The sequence below is a fragment of the Bidens hawaiensis genome, unplaced genomic scaffold (genome assembly GCF_021521415.1).
Source record: "Bidens hawaiensis isolate Kalapana, Puna unplaced genomic scaffold, B.hawaiensis_p1.1 tig00019438_1, whole genome shotgun sequence".
In the NCBI taxonomy this organism is placed as follows: Eukaryota; Viridiplantae; Streptophyta; class Magnoliopsida; order Asterales; family Asteraceae; genus Bidens; species Bidens hawaiensis.
In genome coordinates, this window is record NW_027492950.1 from 249554 (window position 1) to 276868 (window position 27315).

Below are 27315 nucleotides of genomic sequence, written 5' to 3' on the forward strand. Positions count from 1 at the left end.
ATAGGATTCCTTTTCTAATGGAACTAGTATTTGTAGCTTAGTATTTTCATACTATAAGAGTAGCAAGTCTAAATAATTGCATGTATTGTGAAACATGTTTTAACAAAATTGATTTCATCGCATATTTATTGTTGCTTTTAGAATATTTAAGAGTCTTTGAATAAACAATGTTATTGAAGATATCCATAACCATTCATTGCCTTGAGACACCAAATAGTGATAAACTATCACAACAATCTTAGTTAAAGCGAATAGTATTCTTTAGAATTTTTTACATTTCCAAAAATTTGATTGTAATGTTGATAAATTATATATATAAATTTAAATAAATAATTTAATATTGGAATTATATATTGTAAAAGAAGATATATGGGCTCAGGAAAAATAAAGGAATTAAAACTCTAAAACCTATAGTTGTTCTATGAGCATAATATTTCACAAGTTATTATGCAGCATAAGCATACACACAAAATTATATTAACAATAAACAAAAGATGAACTGGATAATTTGTTTATTATAATTATACGTGTGGATTCTTAGGTAGACAAAAGTGAAATTGTATTAATTTTAACGTTATTTTACTAATTTTGTGAAAATAACATAAGATTAATCAAACATCATGTGGTGGCATTGATGGCCGAAAAACAAGACAATGGAACATGCACCAATCAACCGATGTCCTAATGGCAAGTGTTATGTGACATATGTCAAGGCTTGATGCAAAACTACTATCAAATACGAGTCTCACCGGAAGCAACCTCTCTATTCCTACGAGGTTGAGGTAAGTCTGTCTACATCTTACCCTCCTCAGATGCTACCAAGCTATTGGTGGGATTTAGTGAATACGATGATTTTGATGAAAACGATAAGTTTTGATTAGTAAAAAGTATATAAATTCTTAAAACTTTTGAGATAAACAACGTTATACCATGAATTTACATGAATGGAAACAATATATGAATAAAAAAAATGATGTGTGAACAAGACAAAGACATTAGAAAAGCTAGCAAACAATCTCCTGCTCGTTCTTCCTTTCACCACAACATATCTATGTTCAGATTGGATTCTCTTCAAAATTTTGAGACATATCTAATATTCAGATTGGGTCCTCTTCTGGAGTAGAAAGCTACAAATCAAGTATGGCTTTCTTGTAGAAACCGATCCGGTCAAGTACGGAATTCTTATAAAAATCAGTTTCTACACCAATACAGTTTGAGCCAAGCCGTTTTGACTAATCCAAACCAGTTTCTAAATCAGTTTAGTTAGCACAAAAACCAACTTTGTGCACCACTACTCTCGATGGCATGGTAATCGAGCTTACCAAGTTTTATTCACTTACTCCTGAGCAAGATAACGGGTTAACTTAATAGTTCTTTGGTGAGATAATATTAATCTAATCTTTCCTGTCCAAACGAAACATTGCAAAGGAGGGTCTTCAAGAGCGACTAAGATAATGTAACTAACAACTCTTTACAGACGGCCAATATATGCAAATAATATGTACCTATTTACAAAATGGACATTTTATATCAATCCAATTATGTTATGAATACAAAAATCATACTACAAATGCATGGACACGAGGAATAAAACTACAAAGAGGTAATATTTACGCAATGCTATCTAAAAGCATAAAAGTGACAAAAACCAGATTGTCAAAAAAGAGTCATACAAGATTCACCTTAAACGTGTGTCAAGAATGTGCAACGTGTCGTCTTGCTTCATAGATGGTGGCCGACACTTTCGTGGGTGGCCAATACCGGTACACAGACCTACCCACAATGTTTGCTATAGGTAGAGGTCCCCTGCATAATCACAACCACCCCATTAATAATAATACAACCAAATATTATTCAGTTAATGCACCAAAATGTATCTTAACTTTTTTATATAACAATGTGAAGCCCTACCAGAAACTTAAGACTCCGCTAGAAGAAATCAAACGCTTAATACTGTGTATAAACCTATTTTAATTTAGGGTGTACATGCAACCGAAAAAACTGATCCATAACCAAAAAAACAAAAATAACAGAACCCAAACAAAAACCATCATTTTGATAATTATGTTTTTGTAAGATCCAAATTTTCAGTTCAGCTTGGTTTTAAATGTAATAGAAACCTAAAAAACCAAACTAACCAGATCGAATTTGTGAATTTTTATTTTTAGTTTTGAATGTTAAGTAATTTTTTAGAATTTAATAAATAGCACAATAGTGGAAATATTTAATAAATAGTTTTGAATGTAGCCCAAATGTACAATAGTCAACTAATCATTGATAAACAAAAACATTTAGCCTAAAATTTTAGGCCCAAACATTTTGAGCCATATCTTTTTACCCTAAAAATTTCAAAGCTTAAATGGTAAAACCAAAAGAACGAAACCAAACGATTTCCAAAACTCAAAAACCGACTTTTCAGATTTTGGTTTGGTTTGAGCTTTAGATCGATAATGCGATATAATATTTTTTTTGCGTACTCGCTATATTTTTAATTGTGTGTAGTACTAGACAAAAATAACTATGCTTGCGGTGCGCGCATATAAAGTATATATGTGTGAACCCTCGGGTGGGCAAAAGTAAAATTGCACTAATTTTGACGTTATTTTACCAATCTCGTGAAAATAACGTTAAAGGTGGCGGAAGGTTAATCAGGCATCATGTGGTGGCGTTGATAGCCGAAAGACAAGGGCACATGCACCAATCAGCCGGTGTCCCTGATGATTGAGTGCTATGTGCCTTATGTCCAAGGCTTGATGCAAAACTACTATCGAGCCGGGGGTCTCACCGGAAGCAGCCTCTCTATCCCTATGGGATAGAGGTAAGGCTGTCTACATCTTACCCTCCTCAGACCTTACCATAGCATTGCTATTGGTGGGATATACTGAGTACGATGATGATGATGATGTATATTGCATTTGACTATTTGACCAAAAAAGGAATATCGAAATAGTGAGTATTACCAGTAGTGGGAATCAAAACTGTTGTTTCGGTTATCGCCCAACACAAACACATAGCCTTCTGGCACAATCTGAGTAACAAAAACCAATATTTAGCGAATAAATATTGAATCTTGATAATAGCAAGCAAAATCACGAATTCAAAAGGTTGAAATAAACAAGTACCATAGGTTTCATTTCATATCCTAAGGGCTCTAAAATGAATTCTTCATCTCGGGCGACACCATTCACCAGCAGTTTACCTCCTCTAACCTGATATTATAAAACAATATTAACATTTGAGGCATCAAGATAAATGCTGTAAACCTGTTTGAAGAGAAGAGTATTTTAGTTATCTTATATTATACCTTTACACAATCACCAGCCTTTGCTACAATTCGTTTAATAAATACATCCTTGTAACCAAATTGCTGCAACATAATCAAAACTTATAAAGCTAACCATAAAACTTCTGACCAAAAAAAGGCAAATAAATACGTATTTGAGTTTTCGAAAGTCGTTTGGTTTCAATTTTTTAGGTTTTACTATTAGAGCTTGAAAATTTTTGGGGAAAAAATTGGCCCGAAATGATGACTATGAGACTGAATCTTTTTGTTGATAAAACATTAATCAATTATTATAACACCTGGGCCTAAATTACAAGCAAAACAGAAATTGAACTGATTATTCAATTTATTTGGGTTCGACCATTACATTTTTCAGTTATGCATCGGTTTTTTCGGTTTCATGCACATTCATATATGGAAGGTTGACAGATTGACCCGTTTATCTTTATAGATTGTTTAAAAGTCGAGCTTTAGGGCTCAAAACAATTCAAGCTCAGGCTTGAGCTCTCTGTAGGTTAAACAAGCCGAACTCGGCTCGTTTATACACAGCTTTCTTGTTCATGTCTTGTTAAACCTACAAGCCCGTCAGCACGGCCAGCTTAGAAGACAATGAGTCAACAACAACATGAATAACTAAAATTCTCACCTCAAGAATCGAAGGTGGCTGAAATATCACAATATCTGAAACTTTTGGGCTTCTAAACATGTACGAAACCTAAATCAATAACAACCCAAACCTCGAAATCAAACCTTTATTTAAAATTTCACAATGATAAACTCTTACAGCAAAGATTAAACCTTTATAGCGAGTTCCAAAACAATTACTAGCTAACACCCTCAAATGCATCAAACTTACTTATCAAGAACAATAACAATACCTTCTCAGCGAGAATTCGATCACCGACATCAAGAGTCGGGCTCATGGAAGCCGAGGGGATCGATTTCGGTTCAACTAATTGTGCTCTCAATAATATCCTGACACTAACAGCAGTAAATGCAGCTTTCGCATCATCGGAAACCGTATTCAACATCTTCGACAACCAACCGTTACTCCCAACCGCCACCGGCTGTTTAATAACAGTTTTCCCAGCAGCCTGATTACTATTATCATTAATATTATTATTATTACGATTAATAATATCCATTGCTGTAGTACTGCTTTTAGCCACCACCGTACTATTAACCTCGTTACAGGGAAGCCACTTGGAAGTCTGCAGAAACGGAAGAATCGAAGACCCCTTCAACGGCGAGAGCCCTAAGACACCTGCACCGCTAGATGACGTCAGCAGAGACATCAACCCGGCAACAATCGGAGAAGGTTTGGAAGTCCTCTCGGCGGCGAGAAAGTTGGTGGCCGCGGTGGTAACCGGATGGTGGTCTAGGTTAGGATTAGGGTTAGGATTAGGGGATTTACGTGGACGATTGAAAACGTCATGGAGGATGCGGTTGTTGGTGGAAGTGGAAGATAGGGTTTTGGCGACGTGGGCGGTGTAAGAAAGAGTGGATCGGATGGCCATGGAGGTGAGTTTGGTGAAGAAGATGATGAGGGTTTGAAGAATGTGTGATGATTATAAGGAAAGAGGTTCCATTGATTGATCAGCCTGAGTTTGAGATGGCTCAGTGTTGATGGGCTTTTATGGTATGTCATTTGTCAAAGACTATGTGAGCTTGCGGATATAAATGATTGAAGCCGGGCTTAGCTTCTTTATTTGTGTGTGTGTGTGTGTGAGAGGGAGACAGAGATTTATTATAGTTCACGTGACTTTATCTCTAGACCTTAGGCTTCTTTGATCGGATGAATCAATTCATCCGATCAAAGAAGCCTAAGGAGTCCTGGGGTTGGTGCTCTCTCACTGTATCTCTCTCTCTCTAGGATTCAAGTCATAAAATGACATGGTCTTGAAATAACCATTAACATGCTATTGGACGTCAAACTAGGCGTAGACAAATGTTTGTGAATCAAACAAGAAAAATAAGAAGATAATAATAATGCTTATCAATATTCAAATAGAATCATACATGAGGGGAAAAATCACACATACACTCGGTTAAGCTCATTATCGTTTGGTCATCCTAGTGAAAATTTGTTATTATGAGACAAGCATTATACATCATGCGGATAAACTTCCTTCATCCGAATGAACCCATGTATTCCTAGACAAATAGTACATCTGAGATAACATTGATGTTGTTATTCATGTTAAATAGTCTTGATACTTTTCCTAACATTACAAGTGAAAATGGTGATGCTGAACTTGGTAGCAAAGTTGTAACTGATCCTTTGGAACGTGACACTTAGTTTGTAAATAAAAGCAGTCTGAATTTTTAGGGTGATGATTCTATAGCTGATCCACATAATTCTGCTCTAAAGAGAAATACTAGAAAATATACTATTACTACAATTGGCCTTCTAACTCAATGGCATGAGGGTGATGGTTAAGACTTAGGATCCTTGAGGTCTCAGGTTCGAAACCTGACTCAATAGGGTTTTCTCACAGTGGTGGGTGATGAGTCAAGCCTGGAGCGGAAAAATCAGTATGAACGGTTGATATCACGTCTAAGAAAAACTCATTCAGGTATTGGCGGTGGATTCAAACGCTATTAAAGAAAATAATATATACTATTACCAGGAAATTTAATGAATTTGTTGTAAAAGGGAAAGCAAGGTATGGTCTCGAAAAGGGTGTCATCATTCCAAGTTGTATAATAATTTTATTTTTTTTAAATTTTTGGATTTATACGTGGCTTGATAAAACATTGAAGTGACTGAACCCAAGTCCTTAAAAGGAGATGTCAAAGGTCCTAAATGGATTAATGCTCTGAATGAGGAAATAGAAGGTTTGACTAGAAATAGTGGGTTATCACAAATCCACCTAGTGATATAGGAAACTTTTAGTTATAAAGGGGTTGCGGCGCAGCTTGTTGCCCGTTTGTCTGCTACTTTATTGTAATCGTTTTATAGTAAATTATATAAAATAGTTATCATTATTTAATAGAAATGGATCTATAATATTAATGTGGGTCAAACGGTAAAATAGAAGACACAAGGCTACATTGATAGTTGCTAAGGGCTATAGTAAGAAATAAGGGTTAGACAGTCTAACCCGTAGTGGCATGTTATGGGAGGCATTATGGGCTAAAACGTTAGGGGGAACCCCCCCCCCCCCCCCCGGCATTATGGCTTATTTTTTTTGGGCGTTTTGTATATAACGCAGTTGGAAGACAAAAAATAACAATAAAATAATAAATTTATAGTTTTATGGAGCCTTTATGACTACACCCTACTTTTGTATAAAATCATAACTCTGATTGGGCGTCACGTGTCGCATAATGCCTAGGGATGAGGCTTTATGACTACTCACAGGGCCGGCTCAACGTGCTTGGAGGCCTAAAATTAACGAAAATGTTGAGGCTTTTTTTTGTGTATAGCTGTAGAGAGTATCCATGAATTATAGAATATGGATTATATGCAGTGATAATGGGTACGTGACGTTCCTCCTTAACTTGTGGCTAATCACCGAGGGTTATTAATTCTAAAAAAAATGACTTTCAAAGCCCATAATACAAACCTATATTTTAGATTGAGGCCATATAAAACTAAACTGGAGGTCCAAAACTTTCGCCTTATTTGGCTTACCCAAGAGACGACCCTGACTACTCATGGTCTTAGGCATTGATGAAATAGTTCAAATGGGTACCATAAAGGGGGTGTTTGGGATTCCTTATTTTACCTCCTTATACCTTATTTAAGGCATAAGTTATAAGTTACAAAGTTGTAACTTATATCTTATACACTCACAAAACCCAACTTTCCCAAACACCTTATAACTTATAACCCATAAATTATAAGCTATAAGAAGTAAAAATAATGAATCTCAAACAGCCCCTAAGTGTGTTATTATTTGTCTTTCTGATTTCTACTTATTTCAACTTCAAGTTAACAATGCTTTCTCGTATGAGTCGTTTGAGTTTGTGATTAAAAAAGGTTACTTAAAGAGTTTTTACAAGAATAAGGCCAACTAATGTATATTTTTATTTTAGACCCTAATGTCACGGAGTTACATTCTAAGACTATGTGTGGCGCCCAAAATCCATTCGAATAAAGTCCGGCATTAGCCAATAAACCCAAGCGTTTCAACACAAATCAAACATCTTAATCTTCAAATATTTGGCCCGTGACAATAAACAATCATCTATAACAAACAAAAAATCCAACCTATTGAATGGAGGCGTGAACAATAAATCGCTTCATGAGCAACACTTGACCTATCCATCTTCATGTGTCATTTGTCTCAATGACGACAAAACCTTTTATATATCCAATTCTACATATCTATTTCCCTTCTTGGGTCTCTTTTTACGGACCTGAAGGTATTGAAAATCTATCCTAAGATGCCAAATTTTCTTATCAATTGTCTATTCAACTAGATCAGGGAGAGGAAGACGTCGCGACCTTAGCAAAATCCATGGGCGTGGACAAACCAACTCTTATATGTGGGAGGTTCATGATATAAAAAAAGCGCGCATTAGCAGCTCAAGCCAAGAAGACATATTGAGACCGCCGAAGGAGGTAGGAAAATACATGTCAAAAAAGTAGATTAACCAACCATCGTTCGTTAGTACACTAAGATGTCAGTATACAACAAAATAACTAACGTCATATTAAAAATGATTTTCTCAACTTCCTCTCGCGAAACACATGAAAATGCACTTTACGTTGTTTGTCATCTAATAGAAAGCTTCAAAACAGCATTTATCATACCAGCCACATAAAATAAAATAACAACATTGTCTTATATTCTACTAACTCCTTAATTAACTTACTAATCTTCAAAGAATCAAAGACTCTGATTGTACATCTCTAATTAAAAATATTAGCTAACAAGACCATTTAAAAAGACAAAAGGTCTTGTATAGTTAAAAAATCCAATTAAATAAAAACGGTGAGCAATCATAAAGATAGGTCCAATTAAATATTATAACCAACAGTTATATTAAAAGAATAAAGATCCAATGAGAGATGCAAGTGAGGTTCTTGAACCTTGGACTTTGTTACATTTCATATTCTTTTAGCACCCCACGCTTAAAAACATCAAAAACGAAAAAAAAAAAGAAAAAAAGTAATATTGTTCTCTTCATGCACATTCTCTCATGATTCCAAATCATCACGTTCACATATTTACCGCTCCAAGTTGTAACTTTTTCCCGACACACGCTTATTCTTCATTATCACCATCTCGAGATCCGTCGCTAAAGTAAAAACCCCCACTCTCCACGGTCAAGATCTTTTTTACTCAAACTTCCACACCGAAAACATTCTTTTAAACCTTATGCATGCCACCACATATTTCTTTATTTGAATGAACTATTTCATCACACCAAAATAATATTAATCATTTAAAACTTATGCATGCCACCACATAGTAATTTGCTTATTTAAGCTCACTTGAACTTGAACTATTTCATAACACCAAAATAATATTAATCAACATTATCTAATGGAAGAACGACCGGAAGCTGAGCTAATATCAATCCCGGCAACGCCACGTGATTCCACTCCTGAAATATTAACTCCGTCTGGAAACAGGTCGCCCAGGCCGCTAGGTGGCAAGACGTCTGCGGCCTGGACGCCCACGTCTTTTATTTCACCGAGGTTTTTGAGTCCCATTGGGACGCCGATGAAGAAGGTCTTGGTGAATATGAAAGGCTACTTGGAGGATGTTGGTCATTTGACGAAGCTTAACCCGCAAGACGCGTGGCTTCCGATTACTGAGTCTAGGAATGGTAACGCGCATTATGCCGCGTTTCATAACCTTAATGCGGGTGTTGGGTTTCAGGCTTTGGTTTTGCCCGTTGCGTTTTCGTTTCTTGGATGGTACTGTAAATCTTAATTTACAAGTGAGATTTTACTAGGTACGTTTTTTTGTTTGTGACAATAACTAATTAATATATGTTCGTTGTGTTTATATAGGAGTTGGGGGATCATTTCATTAACCATAGCTTACATTTGGCAACTATACACCTTGTGGATCTTGGTACAACTTCATGAAGCAATTCCCGGAAAGCGTTACAATCGTTACGTTGAGCTCGCCGAAGCAGCATTTGGTAAGAATCATACTTAACTTACCGCCGTCATGCCACACGATTTGATACAGTATATTAGTTAAGATTTATTGTAATTATATGTACCATAGAAGATATGATTTAAGTAGTCTTATTTTGTACTAATTAATGTTTATTGTGTCTTATTATATAGTTGATTAATAATAATCAGTTTATTGTTACTATGATATGATGTGAGTAGCTTTACTTTGTAATTATCGTTATCTGTATATAGTTGATTAATAATACATAATATCTTACTGGATTTATCATTCAGTCACTTGTTTTGTATTCAGGAAACCGACTTGGAGCATGGCTGTCGATCTTTCCGACTGCTTACTTATCAGCCGGAACAGCAACAGCCCTGATCCTCGTCGGAGGAGAAACCATGAAGCTCTTCTTCGAGATCGTTTGTGGGCCTTTATGCTCATCCAACCCGTTAACAACGGTCGAGTGGTATCTAGTATTCACATCTTTATGCATTGTTCTGTCTCAGCTTCCAAACCTTAACTCGATAGCCGGGCTCTCATTAGTCGGGGCTATAACCGCGATCTTTTACTCCACCATGGTTTGGCTCCTCTCAGTGACCCAAGACCGACCACCCAACATCTCATACGAACCCATCCCGTTACCTTCGTTTACCTCTTCAGTCTTTTCGGTTTTTAACGCGCTCGGTATCATAGCATTCGCATTCAGAGGTCACAATCTTGTCCTTGAGATTCAGGTAAAATTATAAAGATATATAAAACCCTATAAATTTGGAACATTTTGGTGTTGATTTTGTAATATGAAATATGTTCATTTGTTGTTTGTTTTTTAAAGTCCACAATGCCGTCCACGTTCAAACACCCTGCGCATGTGCCTATGTGGAAAGGAGCAAAGGTTGCATACTTCTTCATTGCCATGTGTTTGTTCCCGGTAGCTATTGGTGGTTTCTGGGCTTATGGGAATCTGGTAAGTGAAGCAATATTATATATAGTCTTTTGCCCTTATTAACCAATCATCCATAAGTAATTTTGGGAGTTCTTTAGTTATTACCATGGGTTTTTAGAAAGTTCTTATACTCGTGCAAACAATACCCTGGTCAGTTTTGAGCTCAAACCTGTCAGAAAACTATAATCTTCTTATTGAATCGAACAAACAACGAAAAAACACAATAGAGATCTTCGATTCAACATAAACAAAAGATACAATAAACAATTGCTCTAGGAAAAGACTATTAAACAGATTTAGCAATCACCATTGTGATGATTGAATACAATTGCTAAAGAATCCAAAAGAAACGATCAAACCCTAGATCATTAACAAAGAAGAAACCAGATCTAAATTCCAGAAGTATCTCGAATGAATAACCCGTACGCTTAACATAACTTTTATGTTATTCAAAACAAATGCATGGGCCTTGGGGCTTGACCTTTATAAGCTTTCATCCAGCCCATCTTTCCATAAGCAAGTCTAAATCCAATTTAATGTGTAATCCCAACCATTAGCTCCAAGCTCAATAACATGTTAGAAATAACAATTATGAGAAATAACAAATATGTGTTTGATATAATTTGAATTGACACTGTATATTTTTAACAAAACCGTACGAAAAACCAAAAATTCGGTTTTCGATTTTACCACTTACACTTGAATTTTTGGCCAAAAAATACTCAAAATAATAAATTTTGGTCAAGTTTTACCCTAATTCCAACAAAATTATAGTTCATACATTCAATAAGAAAAGTCGGTTTTTCGGTTTATATGGTTGGTTCGGTTATAAATGGTTTAAGGTTTGGTCTTTTTCTGTTTTCGGTACATGCAAAACCAAACCACATGTTTTGGGTTAAATTTGTTGAAAACTCTTTCGAGTTTGCTTGTTTGTCTCACCAACGAACTCCATAATAAATTGTCAAAACTTGTATTAGTTCGCTGAGGGTAGCGAACTAGCTATAAGTACAACAATTTTCAAAGAAACGCTTAAAAAACTTTAGCTAAATCATAACCCACCTAGTAAATAAAAAAGTTTGAAATTTAGGACTTTCTAATATCATTTTTTTTTCTTGTAGATGCCTCCAAGTGGGATTTTAAATGCACTCTTTGGCTTCCACCAACACGATATTTCAAGATCTTTACTTGCAATGACATTTCTACTAGTGGTCTTCAGTTGCTTGAGCAGCTTCCAAATCTACTCCATGCCCGTATTCGACAACTTTGAAGCCAGTTACACGCACCGCACGAACCGCCCATGCTCAATCTGGGTGCGGTCAGGTTTCCGGGTGGTTTACGGCTTCATCAACTTCTTCATAGGGGTGGCACTGCCGTTCCTCTCCAGCCTAGCCGGATTGTTGGGCGGGTTAACCCTTCCGGTTACATTCACGTACCCGTGTTTCATGTGGGTGCTGATCAAGAAGCCCACAAAGTATAGCTTCAATTGGTACTTCAACTGGTCGCTCGGGTGGCTTGGAGTCGCGTTTAGTTTCGCGTTTACCATTGGTGGGATTTGGAGCATTGTTGATAATGGGCTGAAACTCAAGTTCTTCAAGCCTAGTTAAAGTTTGCTTGCATGTTGTGATTTTGATTTTTGATTTGTGTAATTTGATATAGGTATTTCGTATTGTTATGTTGGAAGTGTGAGCATATGCATATATGTTCATTGTATATTGCAATGTTCTATCAATTTTGTATTGTGTAGTACTCATTGTTCTGTATCTTCGTTTCATAATTATTATGTTATAGTTTAACGTAAAAGCTAATAGATACACACGGAGGCATCTACATCTTATAAAACAATAGATACACATGTTTATGTCGTTATCATAATTCTTTACTACAAACTGGTTATTTATGAAACACACATATATGGAGAGTACTCAACACATAACCAATTTTAATGTAGACTTCTCCTGGATAGAATTAGGTGAAAGAAACAGAGATGCATTATGGTTAAATCACTTAGTGCTCTAAAATAGTTATGCATTAGATGATCAATAAGCACATATATTTGATTGTGTCCTATAAAGAAAGTAAAGACTCGTAACGTGTATACATGGATCGATGTTTAATGTTGCAATAACAATCCAAGAGTAGCATCACAGGGTATAATGTCGTCTGGTTATGAGATAATAACAATTCTGTTTGTTCCACCATCGGAATCTGTTTGCGTGACATGGCATATCCGGTTAGTGTATCATTTATCATGGAGTTATGAGAGAGGTAGATAAGATTCAGTGTATGAGTCGTATAGGAGATTAGGAGTGAGATAATCGATCACTCTACCATAGGTGGGTTGCTGTCGAGTGACTCAAGTTCATGCATTAGCATTTGATGGGAGGAATGGTGACATTGCGTTTAACGCATTGTTTGTTATTATGGATTTATGGAAGCCGTTGTGTTTCCGAGTCTTATTTAAGAGAAGAAAGGAAAAGAAAGAGAAGAAAACAAATTAAAGAGGGGTTCTGTTCCATTATTTTTGTTGGAAAAAGAGGAAAGGAAAATCATAAAATTTTGTGTTATAGAGTTTTATTTAAGAGAAGAAAGGAAAAAAATGTGAGAAAGAAAGAATAAAACAGAAGAAAAAGTTTTCGTTTCAAATTAGGAAGAAAATGGAAAGAAAGGAAGGAGGAAAAAGGAAATAAAAGAAAAGAATGGAAAGGAAAAGTTTTCTTTCTTTTCCTTCCTCTTCTGAAATGAACTCTGGAATGTATGTTTTATGTGGTTTAGGCATTTCCATGATCAATATGAGTCTCGAATTAGGTAATGCATAAGGTTTGGTTCTCAACCAAGTACCAACGTTTCTTAAACCATGTGTAATGGGGCGCTTTCCCATCTAAAGAGATCTCAAAGTGTCGGGAACATCGCTCCCTGAGGCGCTTTGCAGGGGGGCGCTTCCTACAACGTTAGGCGGGGAAAATGATGAATGTGATTGGTGGGTTTGTTTTTTGTTTATTTTGATAGTAAAACATAATAATAAAAATAATAATATGATTTCATCTACTACACCTATTTTAGCCATAAAACCCATTTGGTAACGTGGCGTCACATGAAGCATAACGCTCTCAAATGGGCTTCATCCACTACACACGGTCTTATAAAGTGTATTGTGGTTTGTTACGTGTCCTTGATGTTCGACTTAAAAAGTCCGTACCAATAAGGTCTAATATGCAAAGTCCTGAACAAATGAAAACAAAAACCAAGGTTAATTGGTTATTGCTGCTTAATTCAGTTCTGTTCTTTAATTAACCGGTAAACCTAAATTGTCAAAGCAACTGTCATAAGAGAATAAACTTAAAACCATTGTCATTTGAAATAAATTATTAATATATGTTACCAGTCAAAAAAGATAAACATTATTTTGAAGTACTATATCATAATATCATTAGAAGAAAATAATTGTTACGAACAAAAGCTTCATATTATTATGACCTTTATGTATAACTAGTTTGGTTAACCGATGGTACAAAAAATAACCGATAGCTATTTTTCTTTTCGATTAATCAATTTTTAATTATTTCAGTTAACATTAGTTCAATTTCATCGGTCCTTGATTTAGTTTCAGTTAAAGGTTAGGCTATTCATCACTAGGGGTGTTCATCATATTAGATATAGGTTATTCGGCTTGTTTGGGTCGGTTTGTTCGAATTTGAAAATTTTTCATTGAATACAAAAACCGAACCTCTCCGAATTCAATTTTTTTAATCGAATCAAATTCTTCATCTGAATTCAATTCGGTTAAAATCCAAAGAACCCGAATTCAATATGAAAAACTTAATCTGTATTATACAACTCATAAGGATTCTTACGTGGGATTAAGTTATTGAGGAACATAACCGATGAAAAATGGAATCGATTTGTGGACGTTGGAGATGGATTTGGATGTGTCATTTGATTTCTCTTTCACTTTACGCCATGTTCTTGAGATTTTTTAAAGGGGGGAAGGGAAAGGAAAACTAAGGATAGTTAAAAAATGGGTGTTCTTAAATTTTTTTTATGATGGAAAGGAAAGAAGTAGGAGGAGTTAGGAGAGATTAAATTAATGTATTTTCCCAATAAGTTATCCTCCCAAAAATAGGATGATTACTAATGATAACTATTTTTTAACATAGTTATCCTTTTTTTTCCTCTAATTTCCTTTCAACTCAAGAACACACCTAATTAAAATAAAATTCCTTCCCTTCCCTTTCTTATCCTTGGTTAAAAAACTCAAGAACAAGGCGTTAGGGTTTTGAAAAGGGAAGCTTGTTGTGTAATAACCCAGCTACGGCCGCACCATAATAATGACGTACAACCAGGTCATTCATCCTGATACTTCTCTCAACTAAGTACGCTTAACTTCAACTAGTGGAATTCTCATCTCACCCAATATAAGGAGGGCTTTGTTCTCATCCCCAACCAATGTGGGATGTCACATGTTAGGCTGAGTTTGGTGAAGTGGACAGCTGGACTAATAACATAAACTTGTATAAATTAAAAAAAACCCACATAACCTAGTTTGGTTAATTCAGTTATCTGAATTCAAAAATTTCAGGATCCGAAAACCGATTCAAACACCGAATTGAAAATTTAGATAAGGTTAATATCTAACCTAAAAACCAAATTCAAGATTTTTTTTTTGTTAGGGATACGATTTTTCCTGATTTTCGACTTTGCACGCTCTTATTCCTCAGAGCATTCTCAATCCATCCTCCATTCTCATATCTATAATTACAATAAAAAACATTACATTTTTCACTTAATTAAATAATATTTTGTCATAAATTTATCATTATAGTTTCTTTATTTCATCTACCCACAACCAATCCTACTATACTATTAAAACAAATGAGATTGCCTCCACATGCCCCTTCTCTATTGGTCCATTACCTTTGTTTTCAAATATATCTTGCACTTCTCTAATTTTCTTAACAATTAAATAAATCAAAAAGAAATTAAATTACTAATAATTGATGTAAGTATTTAACTTTAAGTTTCAAAACCAGCTTTCCAATATTCAATTGTTTCAACTTCAATACCCGGTTTTCTTAATATTCAATTCCTTTTAACCTAATAACTTAAATCCCTCTTTCAATCAGCCATTATTTTACATCGATCATATGATAATTTCATTAGATCCTGCAAATATAATCGACACCGGAGTTTGGCTAAATAAGCGTGATCGACGATAAGATCGGTAGGTAGGACTCAGGAGAGTAAATAAAGTTGGTTTTAATGTTTACAGGTCTTATGATTTGATCATTTTGATTATATTTTAAATAATGTATTGAAGATACCAAACATGACAATTTATTAATTATGCATCTATTTGTGTTCAATAGTTATTATATGTTATATGAACATTAAGATCAACAAATACTATAATACTAACATTAAAATTGTTATTTTAAATTTCAATTATTTGTATCTACGTATAACAAATAGACCTAAGTTTGAATAGTTTTTAAAAATTTAGACACTCACTTGGCTTTATATATTTGAAAACAACCAAATATTACTTATTAAATTAGAAATTTTATTATATAGACAGTAACTGACTAAATTTTGGTTTGACATTTTTATGTATAAAATTCAAAATAAACAGTTATTTTTAAAATTGTCTTGTGTTATGCCTTAAATCTCGCAACCTTTCCCTTTTTTTTAAAAACGATGTTAATACAATTACAGTTTTTTGATATTGCAATTAAAAACTTTTAAATACATTCTATTTTTGTTTATGTGTTCTAAAATACTCATCTATCCCATGTCTCACTATTGATTAATTGTATATATTTGGGTCTAAGACTCACATCTTCCACATCGTATCAAGGTATGTTTTCAGTATCGTTTCATTAATATATAAAATTTTGAAAAAATGAAGGGACTATAACGAACTCTACTGAACGTTGGATTTGAATCAAATGCAAACGATGTTAAGCACATATGTGTATTCATGCGTAACATATACGGCAAAATGATCGGTCAGGTTTTCCTTTCATATTTTTTTTCCTTTTGGTTTTAGAAGGAGAGGTTAAGGATATATCAGTCATAGCACGTGCCAAGTTGAAGACGATATTTGCCTAAAGGAAGGTAAAATATGGCATTATCTACATCATATTCGACTTTTTGTTTAGACTGGTTCAGGATACGATAATTTTAAAGTTCAATATGTCATTCAACGGGGTTTTCTTTCATATTTTATTTTGATTTTTTACTGGTTTTAGATAAGAGAGGACAAAGATATATCAGTCACGACACGAGTCAAGTTGAAGATGATATTTGCCAAGAGGAAGGTAAAATATGACATTCTCTACATCAAAATCTATTTTTTGTTGGTTCATAATACTAATACTCTGATTTTATCATTTTAACAATAAATATTTAATTCAATGGGTTTTTCTTTTGTATATTATTTTATTTTGTTTTCTGGTTTTGGATAGGAGAGGACAAGGATATATCAATCATGGCATATTGGCATGCGTCAAGTTGAAGAAGATATTAGCCAAGAAGAATGTAAAATATGACATTCTCTACACCATAATCTACTTTGTGTTAGACGGGTTCATGATATTACAAATTTAAATATTTAAGATATTTAAAGTATATAAAATAAATAAGCTAATCTTCTAATCTAGAAAGAGAAGAAATGACAAAGAAAATATATACGTGTCTTGAAAGTAGAATGGTCAATGAATGATGGGCCTGTTTTTTCAACTTTCACTATCCCGAGCAAATTATATTATGCGAGTAAGGTTATCTTTTTGAAGTTTTCTAAGTGTCAAGCTTCGAGCAAGCTACACTTCATCAAGCAAGGTTGGTATTCTATCGAGTACAGTTTTCACATAAGCAAACACTTGATTGTCTGATCATAAACCAAGTTTACAAGCAAGCTTGGTGGGTCGAGCAAAGATAAATTAAATGAGGATCTCAAGTTTTCCTGTGAGAAGTAAGTGAAATTATTCTAAGTATTTCTCCAAGCAAAATTTAATCTCGAGCAAGTTATAATATTAGAGTATACTTTGTTTGCTCCAATAACCCTTAGTGAAGATTGAAGAGATCAAGAAGAACAAATTAAACAGAAACAGTTTCACGTTATAGTTTGTTTTGCAATTACCATTCAAAAAAGTAAAAGCTAGTCTCCCACAAGATTTTATTTTATATAGGTGGTTCATGGATCACTGTGTACTCGCTGAAAGTGAAAGTTTCACGTGACAGAAGAAGATTCAATCCAATTCAAATCAAATGCCTCAAAATCCATCATCATCATCATCAACCTAGGGTTTTACAACACGCCAACAGAGAAGATGAACACACGAACACCTCATTTCATCTACCACTTCAACCCTAACAACACAACCACAACCACAACCACAACCATCCATAAACTGGTAACTCACAATCCAATCCTATTCAACACTTCTTATATTATTATTACATCCTTATGCTTTTAATTCATTATTACATTAATTTAGGCCTCACACTTTCATATTATTATCAAATCAATGTACACTACTTTTATAACATTCTTAGATGCATCAATGTTACATCAATATGCTGGCTGTATAATTCTCTTCTGTTAATTGATGATGATTCAACTTCAATTGATCATTTATGGTTTCATTGTTAATTTAGGGTTTACATTTACATATTTGTAGTTAGGGATCAGTGTGGTCGAAACATTGGGATTTTTATTTTCATATATTATCATTAGTTTGTAAAGTGTGATACAAATTATAGAAATTAAGCCGTTAGAGTTGTATATAGATAAACTGGTAAAATCTTATACAACTTGTTTTATGATACACTTACATTCTTAGATGCATGAATGCTCTACTTAAATATGCTGTGAAATCAACAATTATGCTTTGATTGTTAATTTGGGGTTCAGTAATGTAAAAAAATTGGGGCTTTTTATGTTATCATCAATGTACACTAGTTAGTAAACTGCTATTTGTGTTTCAGATTACCAGATTCATGCCTGTAATTATATGTTCTATTGTTCTTGACTGTTTTTTTGGTGATGATTACATACAGAAACTACCTTCAAAATTTATCAAACACTTGGAAGGCAAAACAACAGGAACAGTTTACTTAACAGGTCCCAGTGGAAACACGTGGCACGCTGACCTGGCACAGGAACCTGATGGTTTATTCATCTTAAACGGATGGGCTACTTTTGTGAGAGATCACTTCTTAGAAAACGGGGACACCTTAATATTCAAATACGATGGTAATTTGAGTTTTACACTACAAATCTTTGATCAAAGTTGTTGTCAGAAAGAAACTGCTTTTTCTGCCGAGTGTCATCAAGATTTAAGCATCTTTGACCAACATTTTGGTAAAAAACGCGATCATGAATGCGCGAATTTGTTTAACAATATGGGTGATTGTGTTCCAAAGAAGCCAAGAAGTTCACAAGTTGAAATGCATTTAGGGTTACAAGAATCCATTAATGATGAATGTGAAGTTGCAGATTTTTTGAATAATGTTGATTTTTGTAGTGGTGGGTTGAAGAATCATGTGAATATTGTTACTCCAATATCAGGTAAACATGATTGTTATTTTTTGTCACTTATTATAGCTGTATATATATTGAGTTATAATGAATTTTAACTGCAGAGGTGCGCCCTAATGATGACGAGTTGGGTCGGTTATCGGTTTCTGAAGCAGAAAAGATAGCTCAATCGTTTACTTCAACTTTTCCTCATTTTACTCAAGTTATGAAACGGTTTAATATTAGCGGATCGTATACTATGGTGCGTATATCTTATATATCTCACATTATTTCATGCTAAATTATAGAGGAAAATCTGTAAAAGGTAACGGATTTTGATTATATTTGGATAACACAATCAATTTGCTTACACTTTCAAAAAGTTTTCTTTCAGGGTAATCATCTAAGTTAACTGGTTTTAGACACTACGTTAGGGAAAAAAAAGTCAACATGGTCAAAGTTTTTAACTTTAGTTGAGACGATAATCAACACGTAAGTTGCTATCTCATCATTTTGACTGGTTAACACGGTTAGCTTGAAATAAACAGTCAGTTGCCATAATAGAAAAAAAATCGACACGGTCAAAGTTCCTGACTTCAGTTGCCACAACAATCACCACTTCAGCTGTCACGTGATCATTTTGACTAGTTAACCGGACCAGGTTAACTGAAGTTAGAATGTCAGTTGCCACAATAGGAAACAGAAGTGAGCATGGTCAAAGTTCCTGACTTCAGTTGCCACAATAATCACCACTTCAGCTGCCATGTCATCATTTTGACTGGTTACCTGGGTCAGTTTAAATGAATTAAAAAGTCAGTTGCCACAATAGGGAAAAAAGAGTAACATTTTTAAAGTTCTTGACTTCAGTTGTTACAATAATCACCACTTCAGCTGGCATGTCATCATTTTGACTGGTGAACCAAGTCAGGTTAACTGAAATTAAAATCTTTAAAAGGCTTTATACAAACTTCTAAATTGGTTACTTTTTTATGGGAGAAAACAACAATGGTTACCAAAACAGAAGTTTGACCAAAGTTTTTTACTTTTTTTTTTTTTTTTTGCAATTTGTCGCACCACCATTTTGACAGAGTAATGATATTAACATGACAAAAGAAAAAACCAACATGATCAAAGTTACTGAATCTACATCAGCCACATCAGTGATTAAAAAGTCAACATGTTAAAAGATTTTTTTGGTCAAATCATTATGTTGATCCGGCTTGCTATACATATATGCAGAATGTTCCTTATCAATTCGCTATGGCCCACCTACCAAACTCCAAAGTAAAGATTCTGTTACATAACTTAAAAGGTGAAACTTGGACTGTTAATTCAATTCCCACCACACGCGTGCAAACGTCACATACGTTCTGTGGTGGGTGGCTGGCTTTTGTTCGTGGTAATAGTATTAACGTTCGAGATGTTTGCATATTTGAACTTGTTGGCAAGTGTGAAATGTGTGTGAATATTCTTAGAGTTAGACAAGAACAAGATTCACTAGACCATGAACATGGTGATTTTAACGGATCAACTAACGGGCCTGTTAAAGTTTCTGGAAGGTTGAATAAAAAGGTCAAACGGAAATCGCTTAAAACACAAATTCCGGCTTTGATTGAAAGTCAAAAGTTTGCCTTTTCGATAGAAAAAGTCAAACATGGTATTGCGGCCAAGGGGTCTAGTGGGCCTCAGTTAAAAACTACCAATGGAATTTCAGGTATAAACTGTGTATGTTATGAGTAGTTTACATCTATCATTATTGGCCTGTAAACGAAGCTAACGGTTAATGAACTGTTCGTGAACCGTTCGGCATGAAGTTTGTTTATTTAATAACTGAAATAATAGGAACAACATTGTTTGTTCATTTTGTTAAATATAACATGAACATGTGCGTCATTCATTCGTGAACGTTTGTTCATTGAAATTCGTTCGTTCATTTACATTCGTTTATATACTATATAATGGCCAACAGATTGATGTTCATATTTACTTTTAAAAGGTTTTTGCGCAATTATGTTCGTTCGTGAACCATTTGTTTTTACTTTTAACGGACGAATATAAACGAACGCAATACACATTCGTTTTTTAACGAATGAACATGAACAAGAAAACCCCGTCTGTTTAGTTGTTCATGATCGATCGTTCGTTCGGTTAAAGTTAAATGAACAAACATGAACATGCCCCGTTCGGGCTTGTTCGTTTAATTGTTTGTGTTTGATCGCTTGTTTTATTTTTTAATCTCAAATATATTTATTTGTTCAAAATTTTTAGAATACAATTTATTCTAGTTTTATCAGTAAAAAAGTACTCATTACAATTTAGTCTACTTTTATTAACTTTTAAGGCCCAACAGATTGATGTTCACATTACTTTTAATTGGTATTTGCTCAGTTATCTTCGTTCATGAAACGTACCTTTATACTGTTAACAGACGAATATAAACGGACCCGAATACGAACACATTTGTTTTCTTAACGAATGAACACGATGATGAACATGAAAACCCTGTTTGTTTAATTGTTCGATCGTTGTTTTGATTAAAGTTAAACGAATGAACGTGTACTGTTCGTGTTTGTTCGTTTAATTGTTCGTGGTTAATTGTTTGTTTCATTTTTTAACCTCAAATATTGATAGGGAAAACAAGAGTTTTTCAAGAAAACAGGGGTTCATCTATGACCGGATTTACATCAATGAAATCAGGACCCGAGGAAAAAATAGCCGCGGAATCTTTCGTGTCAAGTTTTCCTTATTTTGTCAGGGTCATGAAAAAGTTCAACATCAGTGGATCATACACACTGGTGAGTTCACATTTAAAAAGTAATCCTGTTATTATATGATTTAGGGGTCTGCATGGGACGGTTAAGTTCGTTTTTTAAGTTTTTGAAAATGGTTTGGTTCCGGTTTTTCCGGTTTTGCCATCCGGGCTTAAGTTTTTGGGCCTGTAAAGTGGCCCAAAGTTATGAATTTGGGCTTGAAACTTTTGGCATATATATTTTTTTTGTTAGCAGATGATTAATTGTTTATGACAACACGTGACCTAAATTTCTTGGGCTACACCAACTATTTTTTATAAATTACTTGACATCTAATAATAAAAGTTATAATCCATATATTGAAAAAAGTTAGTTTTTACGTGTTTGGTTCAGTTTTTGAAAAAAAATATGAGAAACAACAGATTTGGCCATCTGGGCTTGAAACTTAAGGCCCAAAACTGGCCCAAATAATGAATTTGGGCTTGAAACTTTGGGTCTAACTTTTTTTGTTAATTAATTATTAATTGTTTATTACACATATGGGGTTATGGGGCATGGGCCTAATATTTGGGCTACACCACTTTTTTAATATTGTAAGTTACTTACTACCTAGTAATTTAGTATTCAAAGTCAATAGTTATCAAATGCGCTAGGCGCAAAAAAAGAGAGGGCCTAAGGAAAAAAAAAAGCGCGCTTAAATAAAAAAAATTATGTATAACTGTATAAGAAAAATTAACTGTTCTTCAAATAAAATAAACAAAAGCTACTATATAGCATTTAATATCGTTAATACCAGAAGTTCTAAAATGGTCCAGATTCAAATGTAATTCCAAAACTTAGAATAACAAGATGCTCAATGTAATTATTTTGACCTCTCCTAGATCTAAGTTTCAATCACACCTTGCATTTCTTTTGCTCTGCTTTTATCTCTAAATGTTTCTGTCATCTTCTTGGTTCCACACAGCCCCAATTTTCGGCTTAATAAGATGGCACCCTTTTGCGATTCTCTTTTACAATCGCGGGACTTGATATCGCATCCCAAATTCCAGGCCTCGGTGTTTGTTGGAATCAGTTTAGTTCTTCAATCACAATTCTTAATTTTTCGAATTTAGGTTTGGAATAATCACAATTTAAGCTCGATCTGTTTTTCTTTCTCTGCCTAGACGAACTAGACAAAACCGAAGCATTTGCCTAGGTACTAGAAGCGCATTTGTTGGGCCTCACTTAGAAAAGGGGCCTAGGCGCAAGAAGCGGGGGGCTTTTAATAACTATGTTAAAAGATAAAAATTATAATCCGTATATTCAACAACAAAGGTCAATTTTTTTTCTTTCTCGGTTTTTACAGGTTCAATTGGGTTATAAAAGTTCATTCATTTTTGTGGGCTGGTCCTTTTTTTTTTTTGGTTTTTCGTACATGCAAAACCAAAACCAAACTGGAAAGCTTGGTTTTTGAAAAACCATTAAACCATATGTCAGTTTGGGTTGGGTTCTGTTTTATCGGTTTTTGGGCTACATCATTGTTTTATTTTTTATAAATTAATTAACATTCAAAAATAAAAATTATAATTCATAAATCTAATAACAAAAATATGTTTTTTCAGTTTTTACAGGTTCGGTTCGACTATAAAAGTTCATTCATTTTGGTTTATTCAATTTTCGTTACACGCAAAACGAAACCAAACAGGAAAGTTTGGTTTTTGAAATTGCTTAAGAGCAAATCGTTAGTTTTGGGTTGGTTATGCTGGTTATTTTGGTTACGGGTTGGTTATTACGGTTTCATGCATGCCCTAAGATGATTTATAATTTAACATACTTTTGTTTTGGTGTAAATAAACAGAAAATTCCTTTTCGATTCTCTATGGAACACCTTCCCAACTGTAGAACTGAGATCACCCTTCACAATCTAAAAGGTGGATGTTGGACGGTTAATTCGATCCCGACTGTTAAAGTACAAACATTGCATACCATTTGTGGCGGGTGGATGGCGTTTGTTCGTGATAATAGCATAAAACTCGGTGATATTTGCATTTTTGAGCTTGTTGGACATTGTGAAATGCGGGGTCCACATAACAGGTGTCGGAAAGAATGCCATTGATCTTGATTGTCAAACAGGAATGGGACCATCTAATGCTTTAGCCAACGTGTCATGTTGATTATAGGCGTCATATGGCTGTGAGTATACTTTTTACCTTCTTTTCAGTAATAATTTGCATTGTAGGTAGGCTCATAAATGAGCCAAACGAACACTAATGAGGCATGTTCGTGTGTGTTCGTTTAAGTTAACCGAACACAAACAATTAAACGAGCGAGGTTTTCTTGTTCGTGTTTGTTTGCTAATAATATAATCGAAGGTTCACGAATGTAAACAGACACAAATGAGCGAACAAAACCGAGCGAACATCAGTTAAAATTAAACGTTAGCATCAATTTGTTGGGTCTAAGAAATAATATAACTAGACTAAATTTTAAGAGGCGATATTTTTTAATTTCTTAGAATTAGACTAAACTGTAACGAGGATAATTGCTTTAAATGAATATATAAATGAACAAACTAAAACAAATGTAAACTAACGAACATAAATGAATGAATGTAAAGGGACTTTCGCGAACATAAATGAACGAACGAGACGTGTTCATATTCGTTCGCTTAATCTTAATGAGCATAAAGTTTGTTCATGTTCGTTTATTAAATAAATGAACTTCCTGTCGAACAGTTCATGGTTCATTTACAAGCCTATTTGTAGGTTACAATTTCAACTTGTTTGCTTTTAGTGAGTGGACACTGTATATGTTTTTCTATTAACAGAATAACAGGTCAAATAGATTAGTGGATTTTGGATGTGTTTTTATCTTTAACGAGTCAAATAAGTTGGTAGATCCTGGATATATTTTTTTGAACTTTTTATCTCGACGGGTTAAATAAGTTAGTGGATTCTAGATACGTTGTTACTGGTCAAATGAGTTGCTCAAAGCGTACTTTCAAAGCCTACAGCATCCTGTATTTTTTTTTGAAGTTTTTATATTATTCTTACCATTAACGCGCATATTGTTTATAAAAACTGACAACGAAGAAACCGTGTATATGCGGACTTTGGTACCTGACTACCTGTTCACAAGTTTAAATTAAAAAGCTTTTGTTCATCTAAATATGTTTTAATAATCTTTATTATTATGCAGGTTGGGTTTTGTTTATTAGGGAGGATGCTTACTAATTCAGGTTAAGGAGATTGGAAGTATGATATCAAGTGTGCATGGTACCTATTTTCCGTCTTATGGCACAGTTCTATATCTTTCAATCTGTTTGTAGAACGAAAAGGCGATATGCCATCAAAGTATATATGTTGTTTTCTAGAACTGAACTCTCAATGTAGTTGTTTGGATGTTAACTGGGTAAAATTTGGAATCGGAATATTATGTCAAATTTCCATCTCTTATGCTATTTGTGAAAGGAAAATAGTACCCTGTGATGCAAAGCAACAAATCATGCACAACAAACTCCGGAAGCATGTTTATGTGAATGAGTTGTGTTTGGGTCAACCCGGCGAGCTTAACTCATTTATTTTTATTTTAGTTTCAAAATGTGTTTGATTTTATGAATTAAATTTGATATAACAAATTAAAGAAACATTCTCAAAAAGACCCATTTTTGGAGAGAGAAAAAAAATATGGCTCTGTTTCTCAAAATGCCCCAACAAATTTGAACTGAGGTGACACTTTGGTGTCCGTTCTGACGAGATCTCTAGCTCAATAAAAAGATGACATGTGGATAAAATCTGACACGGCCGTCCATATTTTTGAAAATCTTGTCGGTTCCGTCCAAATTTTTTCATTAAATCTTTTACTAGAAAGCAGTCTCCCCAGACGGTTTTTTTTTATGTTTTCTATCTGATCCGTACAAATTCTATTTTTTTTTGAAAAAAGTGTCTTTTAAATTGAGTTTGTCAAGACACATTTCAAATGAATTTATTTCAAGGAGACCATATTTTCATCTTTTCTTCTTATAGGTTTTTAAAGTTTAAATCTTTTCATCTTTTCTTATAACTTTAAAAGCTTATAAGAAGAAAAGATGAAAATATGGTCTCACTGGAACAAATTCATTTCAAATGCGTCTTGGCAGACGCAATTTAAGACACTTTTTTCCAAAAAATAGAATTTGTACGGACCATGTAGGAAACATAAAAATCCGTCTGGGAAGATTGCTTTCTAGCAAAAGATATAATGAAATAATTTGGACGAAACCCACAAGATTTTCAAAAATATGGACAATCCGTGTCAGATTTTATCAACATGTCATCTTTTAATTGGGCTAGAGATCCCGTCAGAACGAAGAACAAAGTGTCGCCCCAGTCAATTTATTTGGACAATTTAGGATACATAAATATTTGATGGTCATTTTTTTTCTCTCTCCTCACATGTGTCTTTTTGGGATTTTTTTCTAAATTAAATTTGTTTGGAATTTTAATTCTAAGAATTAAAAATTTAATAAACAAATTTGACATAAGATTTTATAATTAACATGTAAATTGTTTTATATACATTTGTAATTTTTTTTTTAAAAAATTGTAATTTTAAAGTAGTAATATTTGAAAAAGAGTAAACTGCAGTTTTCGTTCATGTGGTTTGTCTAAATCTGTGGTTTTAGTCTAATAGTTTTAAATTTGCCATTTTCGTCCCTTTGGTTTCGATTTACTTGCATTTAAACCCGAATTCACTAACACCTTTAAGTCTGGTCGTTAAACCCATCAGTGTGCCCCTCACGTGAGGGGCAGTTTTGTCCTTCTCCTCCCAAAATAAACCCCAGTCCTAATTCGCAAGTCCCCTCACGTGAGGGGCTGAGTTGTATTTGGGAAGAAAAGGACAAAATGCCCCTCACGTGAGGGGCTGAGTTGTATTTGGGGAGAAAAGGACAAAAAATGCCCCTCACATGAGAAGCACGCTGATGAGTTTAACGACCAAACTTAACGGGGTAGTGAATTCAGATTTAATTGCAAGTAAAATGAAACCACATAGACGAAAATCGCAAATTTAAAACTATTAAACTAAAACCATATGTTTGGACAAAAACTACACTTTACTCTTTGAAAAATAAATAAAGTGTAGTAAAAAAGGACATGTATGTGAATGCATATGTTGACAGTTGACACAATTATTTGGGTTTGTGTCGTGTTGAGTTCCGTGTCTGGTTGGAAATCAACCAACTAACACACGCCTGCTTATCGTCTTAAACATCAAATATCTCAATACATTAACTGACAGAATCCACACGTAGATTAATAAATTTCGTAAGTTCGGACCTCATAATATATATAAAAAGCAGTAATCTGTGATGGAAGGCATTGTGGATTTGTTGGCATAATTTCTTCTTTTTAAGTATTGTTTGGATAGTGATTGTCATATTACGTCCCTGGACCAACCAAACTATACCAACCAAAAGGCTTGAATTTAATAATTTGGTGCGTTGGAAACTAAATTATATCGTATGAATATTGGAACTGGGTATGATCCTGAACAAAGACTTCATATAAAAGAAGTTGACAAGTCTAAAGCCATCATATGTTCGTTCTATGTGGTTAAGAACAGGTAAGATATGGACCATGTTCTATTGGGGGGTGCGGTTGCTAAGGCGATTTGGTGAAATGTGTGGGTTTAAAGTGGTATCATGTATCCAAATAACTTATGCTTAGAAGGATTATTGGAGTTTTCAATGTCATTGTCTTTAACAACGAATCAAT

General features: G+C 34.2%; 3 protein-coding genes across 4 annotated transcripts; 2 read left to right on the forward strand and 1 right to left on the reverse strand.

Annotated features, from left to right (window-relative positions):
* Positions 1-1506: 1506 nt before the first annotated feature.
* Positions 1507-4820, reverse strand: LOC143558316 (thylakoidal processing peptidase 1, chloroplastic-like). Its single transcript, XM_077047167.1, has 6 exons — positions 4162-4820; positions 3930-3998; positions 3305-3367; positions 3123-3209; positions 2961-3028; positions 1507-1806 (listed from the first exon to the last, which is right to left on the reverse strand). The coding sequence occupies exons 1-6, from the start codon at positions 4798-4800 to the stop codon at positions 1695-1697; spliced, it is 1038 nt and encodes a 345-aa protein (XP_076903282.1). The 5' UTR covers positions 4801-4820; the 3' UTR covers positions 1507-1694.
* A 3836-nt stretch (positions 4821-8656) lies between these two features.
* LOC143558333 (lysine histidine transporter-like 8) lies at positions 8657-12007 on the forward strand. The gene is made up of 5 exons (XM_077047182.1): positions 8657-9158; positions 9255-9388; positions 9682-10109; positions 10208-10339; positions 11437-12007. The coding sequence occupies exons 1-5, from the start codon at positions 8782-8784 to the stop codon at positions 11920-11922; spliced, it is 1557 nt and encodes a 518-aa protein (XP_076903297.1). The 5' UTR covers positions 8657-8781; the 3' UTR covers positions 11923-12007.
* A 5558-nt stretch (positions 12008-17565) lies between these two features.
* Positions 17566-25017, forward strand: LOC143558334 (B3 domain-containing protein Os11g0197600-like). Of its 2 annotated transcripts, XM_077047183.1 has the most exons (7): positions 17566-17727; positions 18374-18884; positions 18959-19095; positions 20073-20547; positions 21465-21628; positions 23421-23755; positions 24761-25017. In XM_077047183.1, the coding sequence occupies exons 1-6, from the start codon at positions 17644-17646 to the stop codon at positions 23676-23678; spliced, it is 1629 nt and encodes a 542-aa protein (XP_076903298.1). In that variant the 5' UTR covers positions 17566-17643; the 3' UTR covers positions 23679-23755; positions 24761-25017. The 2 variants fall into 2 exon arrangements, with proteins under 2 accessions (XP_076903298.1, XP_076903299.1); XM_077047184.1 differs by lacking the exons at positions 23421-23755; positions 24761-25017 and adding an exon at positions 22205-22562 and having other exon boundaries at positions 21465-21693.
* Positions 25018-27315: the final 2298 nt, after the last annotated feature.

Bases quoted from the DNA above. Each gene is read 5' to 3' on its own strand.
- LOC143558316 (XM_077047167.1), bottom strand. From the start codon at position 4,800: ATGGCCATCCGATCCACTCTTTCTTACACCGCCCACGTCGCCAAAACC. The intron at 3,368-3,929 runs GTGAGAATTTTA...ATTATGTTGCAG, and splicing joins AGCCACCTTCGATTCTTGAG to CAATTTGGTTACAAGGATGT. The intron at 3,210-3,304 runs GTATAATATAAG...TTATAATATCAG, and splicing joins AGGCTGGTGATTGTGTAAAG to GTTAGAGGAGGTAAACTGCT.
- LOC143558333 (XM_077047182.1), top strand. From the start codon at position 8,782: ATGGAAGAACGACCGGAAGCTGAGCTAATATCAATCCCGGCAACGCCA. The intron at 9,159-9,254 runs GTACTGTAAATC...GTGTTTATATAG, and splicing joins GCGTTTTCGTTTCTTGGATG to GAGTTGGGGGATCATTTCAT. The intron at 10,340-11,436 runs GTAAGTGAAGCA...TTTTTCTTGTAG, and splicing joins TCTGGGCTTATGGGAATCTG to ATGCCTCCAAGTGGGATTTT.
- LOC143558334 (XM_077047183.1), top strand. From the start codon at position 17,644: ATGAACACACGAACACCTCATTTCATCTACCACTTCAACCCTAACAAC. The intron at 19,096-20,072 runs GTGCGTATATCT...ACATATATGCAG, and splicing joins TTAGCGGATCGTATACTATG to AATGTTCCTTATCAATTCGC. The intron at 20,548-21,464 runs GTATAAACTGTG...AAATATTGATAG, and splicing joins AACTACCAATGGAATTTCAG to GGAAAACAAGAGTTTTTCAA.